General features: G+C 46.3%; 1 protein-coding gene across 5 annotated transcripts in view; it reads left to right on the forward strand.

The window, feature by feature from the left end:
* DOT1L (DOT1 like histone lysine methyltransferase) overlaps positions 1-7,238 on the forward strand; it is a 95,870-nt gene extending 88,632 nt beyond the window's left edge. For 4 of the 5 annotated variants that reach the window (XM_084614181.1, XM_084614184.1, XM_084614183.1 and 1 more), the window contains exons 26-29: positions 98-162; positions 748-1,722; positions 2,814-3,435; positions 6,840-7,238. In XM_084614181.1, the coding sequence (XP_084470307.1) occupies positions 98-162; positions 748-1,722; positions 2,814-3,400 (1,627 nt within the window). In that variant the 3' untranslated portion in view covers positions 3,401-3,435; positions 6,840-7,238. The remainder of the gene's footprint in view (positions 1-97; positions 163-747; positions 1,723-2,813; positions 3,436-6,839) is intronic. The other variant, XM_084614185.1, reaches the window with a different exon arrangement.
* The last annotated feature ends 1,362 nt before the right edge of the window (positions 7,239-8,600 follow it).

Raw genomic sequence — 8,600 nt, forward strand, 5'->3', positions numbered from 1 at the left:
CAGAAACACAAAAATCAAGAGGTATGTCATGGGGGTAACTCAGTAACAGCAAGACTTCAAGAAGCACTGTGTAAGTAATCTTTTTCTTTTCTACTAGAATTGAGAGGAAAATTGCAACGATATCATTGGAAAGCAAATCTCCACAGAAGGCTATTGAAAATGGTAAGTTTGGGGAATGTTAACCATCGAATGCATTCTGATGGCTGCTGCCCTGTAGTTTTTAGACTGTCAATTGATAAGCAGGCTTCCTGGGAGAGAACTTGTGGCGTATAGCAGACATGCCTTTCAAAGCAGAGGTCTGTGCTAATACAGATCCTTAAGGGGATTGCCTTAATCACATTACAAACTTTGGGGCCATCTCTTTGTAGTTGGTTGCTTCAAAATCCCTTTTAAATTTATGGGCACAGGTTGTAGTCCTGACTCTTGACACCTGGGATAAAACTATGGGTGGAATAAAGCATTTTAGAGGGTTTTACTTTTTTCCTAGACAAGGATGCCTGGCCAGTTTTTGGCTAGGTGTGTGTCTGATTTGAAGGCTGATGTAATCTGCTCTTCCAATAGCCTAATCAGTCCTTTGAGATGCATTTAACTAGGGTCATAAAGGGATTAATAGCTGCTGTGAACTTTCTCCCTGTGTGTTCAGAAAGGAGAATCAACTATTAAAATGAGTAAATTGTTGGACAGATTGTGCTTATTGAAGGTTAAATGAATTGTTCATTGATGCATGCAACCCTTCTTCCAAACTAGGTGGCAGTTTAGCTGGGAGGAGACAAGCACAAACCAGTGAGAACATGAATAGCAGTAAATGGAAGTCTACCTTTTCACCAATTTCTGACATCAACCTGACCAAAACTACAGATAGCCCATTGCAGGCTGTTTCATCTCTGAGCCAGAATTCCCTGTTTGCCTTTAGGCCGTCCTCTGAGGATGGCATGGCCATCGATGCCAAACTTGCAGCACACACAAGGAAAAACATCACCATGTCCTCCTCTGGGACGGACGGACTCAGCCCCAATACAAACTCCGTTAATGGATCCATGTATAACGGTGGACTGACCACAGACATCGGTTTACACAGCTTTATTGATGGTGCTTCTCTTCCTCATAAGACTTCAGATGTGACGACCCTCAACTCCTCTCTGGGTTTTCAGTCACAGAGGAGCAAAGATGTGGGGATTATGGAGACAAACCCCTTTTTGAACAAGAGGCAGCTTGAAGGCCTAGGCAGCATGAAAGGAGAAGACTTAAACCGGTCAGGAGTCAAAAGTAAAGAGATCAGTGAATTAACCATTCGTCCAGGGGCTTCTTCTGAAAAAGGTTCCTTGCAGCACAATGGCAAGGTCGGCAAAGGACGGGACCGTGATGTGGAGTTTAAAAATGGCCACAACCTTTTCATTTCTGCTGCTGCTGTATCTTCTGGTGGCCTTCTTAATGGCAAAAGCCTTTCCACTGGTGTCTCATCTGCAGGCAACCCAGCACCTTCTGTTCAGACGCACCATCCTTTCTTAAACACATTGACCACTGCATCGCAGTTCCCCCTGGGCCCCATGGCTTTGCAGGCAAACCTCAACTCGGTCACAAACTCCTCAGTATTGCAGTCCTTATTTAATTCAATGCCAGCTGCTGCCAGTCTGGTCCACGTGTCATCAGCTGCAACCAGACTGACTAACTCTCATGCTATGGGGAACTTCTCTCCTGGGGTTACAGGTGGAACAGTTGGAGGTAGGCAGAACTTTGTTTCTCTGGTATAAGGGCAAGGCTAGAGGAAAGTGTGGCTGTGTTTCTCTCCAGGTACAAAACCATTTCACTTCTGCAGGAAGTGGAGCAGCTCTACCTTGGATTGACTCTGTCCTGCATCTCTCATGACTGATAGAATAATCAGCTTTCTTTCTGCTAGATGAACATAGAACTAAGATTAAAGGAAATGGGAATGCACCTAGATGTTCTGATTTCATAACACGCGGTTGCGTCAGTTGTCGCTATGCTGGAACTAGTTTAGGTCTCCCTGCAGGTCTAAAGGTTTAACGTGCCGTGCTGCCCTCTCTGAATAGTTAAGGATATCTGACTTGTCAGCTTCAGTGAAGGTTGAGATTAGGACATAAGATTCTTTCTCCCTCTTCCTTGTTTGTGCTGAATATCTGTATCCTTTTCAGATGAGAAGCTGATGGGATTTGTGTAGGATTCTGCTGGCTCTTGAACTGAGACTGATAAGAGTGTGTTTCTGGGCCAGGAATGGCAAATGCCATGTGGACCTCTAGCATTCTGTGCTGCTGTTCTCATGAGGCAAACTAGTGGAAGCAGATAGGAAAGAATCTTCCTTTAACCCTGTAGTATTGGCAGGTTCAGACAGGTCCTGCCCATAATCATTTATGCACCATGTTGGGAAATCCTAACTCTCACCTCTTAGCGTTTTAGATTTGCTGGATATTCACTCTCTGGCTTTGCAGCCTTGTAAGTGGGTAAGCAGGAGGGAACAGCAGTCATTTGAGTCTTCAGGTAAAGAACTCTAGTGCCTGGATAATCTCATCAAAAGCTTACCCATGTGGCGTAGAATTAAAAGGTCTGCTTTCTCTTGGGTCTGGCCATTGTTCCCCATGGCATTTACAGGCTGGCAGTAGGAAGGTAAGTGACTCTTGTACTTCCTGGCCTGCACCATTATCTCTCATTGCTTGCTGCTATTTCATGCTGCGTATTTTGTATGGGGCTGTAACTGCTATAATTTTGCTTTTTTTGGCTTTTTGTTGGTTTCTCTTGTCACTTGTGACTGTACAAAGCCCATCTGCTGAAGCTGAGTTTCTTTCTCCTGTTTGCAGGTATTTTTAACCATGCGGTGCCTTCTGCCTCCTCTTCTCATCAGTTTGGAGCCAGTTTCAGCAGCAGTGCTGTTTCTAGCAGCACAATGCTAAGCTTAAACCCTCTGCAGGCTGTTGCCAGCACCTCATCCTTCCAGTCCCCCTCCTCTAGCTTAGTAACGTCCAGTGAGAACAGAGCTGCCCCGCACCTGAACAGAGCACCAGTGCAAGCTGTTTTTCATACCCCTGCTCCCCCCCCTCCTAATGTTTCATTGCCCCCCCCTCCTCCATTACTCGCTTCTCACTCTGAGCCTGCGCTCCTGCAGAACTTGCCGTCCATCCCAGCTAATGATGCTTTTTTACCATCCTCTTCTGCTGCTTCTGTCCAATCCGCTAACGCTGCTCTGTCTCTGAAGCTAGCTTCTCTTCAGCACAAAACTTCCCGTCCCTCCTTTACAGTCCATCACCCACCTCTGCCCCGTTTGGCGTTGGCACAGACCGCGCCCACGATCCCGCAGCCCAACGCCACCGGCGCGTCCGCTATGTGGGTTACACTTGGCATGCAGTCTCCTTACGCTTCGCACCTTTCTGGGGTTAAGCCACGATAAAGAGCTTGCTTAGCTAACAGTTCTTATTTTGTAAGGTAAGGCTAGAGAAAACAGGAGGTTTGTACAAGATACTAAATGACCTTCCTTTCCTTTTCAGCCATCAGCCCATAACTGAGCTTGGAAGCGGGGTGGGGACAGGTTCTTTGACTTAGAGATCCCAATAAAATTTGGAGAGCAGGTAATCTCCAGGCCTCAGTTTTGGGAGTCAGGACTTCTCGACACACTGAGTGCCCATGCTGTAACTCACCTGGTATCCAGGAACGTTGTGGTCAGGCCGGGGGAGCTGCAATGGCCCATTTACATTATTTGAAGCAACGTTTCCTGCAGTACCATGGCTTGAATACTTTAGAATATGTGCCGCTTTGAGAGCATGAGAAAAATTAGGAAGAGAAGCTGATTGTTCATCTTTTCCAAGCATCTGACTTGAGCTACAGCCCTTCAGGGTTTTGCTGCCCACTCTGCGTTTTGCAGGGTTATCTCCCTCACAACAGGGTGTGCTCCCGTGCAGGTCGGCATGTCATTACCTTGCATGTTGTTGCTGCTTTGACAGTAGGTGGCAGCGTGGTGACGGTTTTGTGGCATCATACCAAATTTGCCCTCTATGGGTAACAAAGGAGAACTCTAGGCCATAGGCTACAACCCTCCCCCCCCCCCCCCCCCGCCCTGGAAACAACTGAATAAGGATGATCTAGTGGAGGGTTGCAGATACTGTGAGCCTAAGCAGAGTGCTGTGGAAAGTGGAGTTACAAAAGCAGCCTGGTGACTCATGTCTGCCTCATAGTGGCAACCTGATCTAATAATTCTCTGTATAATCTGCCTGTGATTATCATTTGAATTAGATAAGAATAAAGCGGGAAGTCTGCTTCCTGTCCCTGATAGGTAAAGCACGAACAGATTGCATCAGCCATTGGGCTGTTGCCTGCCTTGGCAGTCTTGGGCTTGCTAGATTGACTATGCTAGGTTAGTTAGTGGAATACCCTGTGCTAAAATCTAGCCCAAGCTAAGTAAGGAATGAGGCTGTGGAAGAGAGAAAAACTCTGGAAGGTGTGTGCAAGCATGCATAACAGTAAAGCAAGTGTCAAAGAATCTTTCAGAGCAGCTGCAGAATGATATGCACAACCAGAAAGTCTCATATTGTCCTTATGAAAACCTTGGCTTTTATAATGCAGTTCAGGATTGCCTAGTTAAGCCCTCCTGCAGGTCCTTGATGCTGCTGCTATCCTCTGATACAGAAGTACATCGAGTAGAGCAGAGGTGGGCAAACTACAGCCCACAAGTCACATCTGGCCCGCGGGACCGTCCTGCCCGGCCCTTGAGCTCCCGGTTGGGAATGCTGTCCCCCCTCTCCCGCAGCAATGCGTCTTGTGCCTGCCTACCTGCCAGGCTTTCCAATAAGCCTGTCCTGCCACTCTGAGCGGCGTGGTAGTGGGGCGGGTGGAGTTGGATAAGGGGCAGGGGGCGGTTGGATAGGGTGGAGGTTGGGGGGCACCAGGAGACAGGGAGCGGGGGGGCTGGATAGTGGGTGGGGTCCGGGGGGGGATAGTTAGGGAGGGGGGCGGTCAGGGGACAAGGAGTGGGGTGGTGGTTGGATGGGTCAGAGGTCCCGGCGGGCCTGTTGGGGCGGGGGTGTGGAAAGGGGTCGGGGCAGTCAGGGGATAGGGAGTGGGGGGGTTGGATAGGGGGTGGGGTCCTGGGGAGGCAGTTTGGGGTGGGGGGTCCTGGGAAGGGGCGGTCAGGGGACAAGTAGCAGGGGGGGTTGGATGGGTCAGGGGTTCTGAGGGGGGCAGTCAGGGGGCGGGAAGTGGGAGGACGCAGATGGGGGCAGGGGCCAGGCTGTTTGGGGAGGCACAGCCTTCCCTACCTGGCCCTCCATACCGTTTCGCAACCCTGATGTGGCCCTTGGGCCAAAAAGTTTGCCCATCTCTGCAGTAGAGGGTAACACCCTTTGCCTTTTGTGGCATTTGACTAAATTACAGTACACTTGAGATTCTTATCAAACACTTTGCATGTAGATAGTGTGTTCACCGTCATATTGTTCTCCAAATGTGATCAAATCCTCACAACACCCTTGTGATATAGGTAAGTTACCTCCAGATTTGCTGATGGGGGAAGCTGAAGCAGGGAAGTCAAGTAACTTGTCTAGAGTTACAGCAGCAGTTGGAGTCAGCGGAAGATGTAAACAGTCCTGAATTATAAAGTGGAATAGGGTGGTGGCTGGAAAATAGGCTTGAGGAAACGGGGGGCGGGGGCTATGGATGGAAAATTGAATTTGGAGAGGAGGGGTGTGAATAGAATGGGAGGGATTTTTTATGAATATTTTTTCATTAGAAAATGCCAGTTTATCAAAATTGAAACTTTTTGCAGACAGGCATTGGTTTAGACAAAGCTGTTATCTGGAAGGTGTCTCAGGTTGCAGGGGAAGAGACCCACTCCGCAGAATAATCAGCTAGACAGAGCACTCACCTAGGATCTGGGTTCAGGCAGGGTCTTGAACCTCTCTCCCCCATCCCAGGTAACTGTCCTATCCACAGGGTCACTGAGTGCAGGGAGCTTTCTCTGTTTTGGGGGGAAAGCTTTCAAAAGGTCTTAGTTTCGTCCTGCTGCAGAACAAAACCAAAGGGCAGAACCTCAGCAGTTTTCAATGACAGGAATTCTTGTATTCGGGACCGTCTAGATGTGACTGTGGTTACGTTTTTGGGGTCCTTTGTTTATAGCTGCATGACGTGGGTATGAGCACTGTGAAAATACCTTATTTTTATTAAGTAAACCACACCTGAAATTAGGACTCCTTGGTGCACTGTACAAATTCATTAGATAGTTTCTGCCTCAAAGTGCTTCCAATCTAAATGACAAGACATTACGGGGGGAAGAGGCAGCACCAGAGGTTTATAAACACAGAAGCTAGATGTAGAGCAAACTAGGAACTGTGGCCCTGGATTTGACACATGGAGGTGCCTAGGCCAGCAGATGAAGAGGTCAACGCAGACAAATATCTAAGCCCCCAGTTCAGCATGGTACTTAAGCATAGTCCTGATCCAAAGTCCATCACTGAAGCCAATGGAAAGGCTGCAATTGACTTCCAATGGGCTTTGGATCAGGCTCCATATGCCTGATTTAAACACATGAATAATCCCCATATCTTCAATAGGACTACTTGCGTGTTTACCTTTTTGAACTGCAGCCTAAATCTAGGAACAAGGGATCAAATTTCATGATTGCACAGCCCGAGAAGGGTTGAGGTGTGATGGAAGAGACCTGTTGAGTTGTCATCTATCTCTGATTTTGACTGATATCAACACATGGATTGTTCTTCTTTCTGTCCCTGTTGATCCTGGCTAACAGAAGGTCTAAGAACTATATAGTAAATGACATTTCTGGCACACACTTGATTTGATGCATCTAATTTAGTTGGGTCTCTTCCTCTCCTCCTGTCCCACAGGTAACTAGGATTTCTACCTCAACCCAATGTGACCTATGCAAGGACAACGTGGACCAACTTCACTCAGCTTCCACTGAAAGGTGCTCGCCTGGCCTGGCAGGGGTTTCTACTCTCTTACTACTGGACAAAGTAAACAAACAAACAAACAAACAAACAAAAGACCTAAATAACAGAGAAAATATTCTACTGTGAATCGGAGTTGAAAAATAACTGCAAAGGAAAATGCTTAAAAAAAGCTCCAGTTTGTATTGTCGATAGTTTAGATAAAGTATTTATCTTTTTTTAAAAATGAAAACAATTTTGGCTTATTTTATTCCATCTAAAGTCATAAAAAACCACAACTCATTGAAACCATTCTCTGAATAATAAAGGACTGGCACACCAGCAGAGATGTAAAGAGCCTCCTCTCGGTGCTATTTCATCCGTCAGAACTGTGCCTCTCTAGTTCAAATCCTTGGTGCTGAATTTGAGGGTTGACCAATGCCAAACCCAGTTCTCAGAAAGGTCTGCTTTTATTTATTCAACTCACTCTGTTCATATACCAAAGTCCATTGGTTTACAGCAAAGCAGGAGCTACAGAGAATGGCAGTCTTTGGTTTTGGGTGGTGGTTGTTTTTATTTTTAACAGAGCTTATGGCTCAGTTATCAGGCATTTAATATTGTTTATTACAAACAAGAATGCAATACTCCCCTCTGGAATGGCAGCTAGATTACTTGATCTGACCTGTGCAAACTCAGCTGGTTCAGACACTTTGAACAGAAGAAGCATAACTTAAGTCTAGTCCTGTTAGACTACTTCACTGGGCCCATTAAAGCCTCTGGTGGCGCTCAAGTCACTGTGAATTTCAGTAGCTAGACTGTTAACTTGTTTTGGGGTGTCATTTGGCATATGAACAGGGTGCATAATCACTGGTGTTGGTCAGGCCCTTTTTAACAATATCGGGAAGATTGAAAACCGAGCTTCTATGCTGGGGCAGATAGCAGCAGATTTGCTCAGCTTGTTGTTTTTGTTGAAGTACAATGTATTTTGTTAGTAAGGTTTTGATACTTGATTCCGAAATGGCTCAGCCTTGTACATTTTACTGACTTCTAAGTGCATTCGCTTTTGTATTTCTTTGCTTTGAATAGGTTTAAATGGTAGTTCACAAAAACACCACAATCTAGCTTAACTTGCTGCCACACTATCAAACTGGTGCATTTTGAATTGTATTGTGACTTGGTGTTCTGTGTACAGAAAAGTGTCGCTCCGAACAGTGACCGTATTTTATAGACGTGATGAAAATTTATAAATTTCATAAACTTTATTCAGTTTATTTTTTAGGTTGTGTGATGCACAGTAAACTTGTAAAAAGTTTTTTATTTATTCAAGTGCACAAAACGGGGAGGAGGATCCATTAGTTCATAAACATCAGTCTGCAGCATAGACTGGACCAAGCGCCAATGAAGGAAACCACAGTAACAGAAGGGGAATCACTACAGCAAAGTGACTTGATTCAGAACACACTGGTGCTAAAGTGAATCCGTGCTGGCCTAAGTTCTGTGTGGGGAGATACGGTCGTATTGCATCAAAGGCACTTGGTAGCCTCCAGCAAGCAGCCATTCACTATAGAGTTGATCTCTCCCTCACCAACTCCCTAGTGTGGTTTCCCTTTGTCACAAACTGCTGGGCTTCGTGAATCAGTGCCTAATTGCACTTGGAGCAGGCCAAATATCTCTTCGCACTCTCCTGTGCTGTGCTTCCGTGGCTGGTTTGGTTGGTAT

This window comes from Lepidochelys olivacea (genome assembly GCF_965140295.1).
Source record: "Lepidochelys olivacea isolate rLepOli2 genome assembly, chromosome: 25".
In the NCBI taxonomy this organism is placed as follows: domain Eukaryota; kingdom Metazoa; phylum Chordata; order Testudines; family Cheloniidae; genus Lepidochelys; species Lepidochelys olivacea.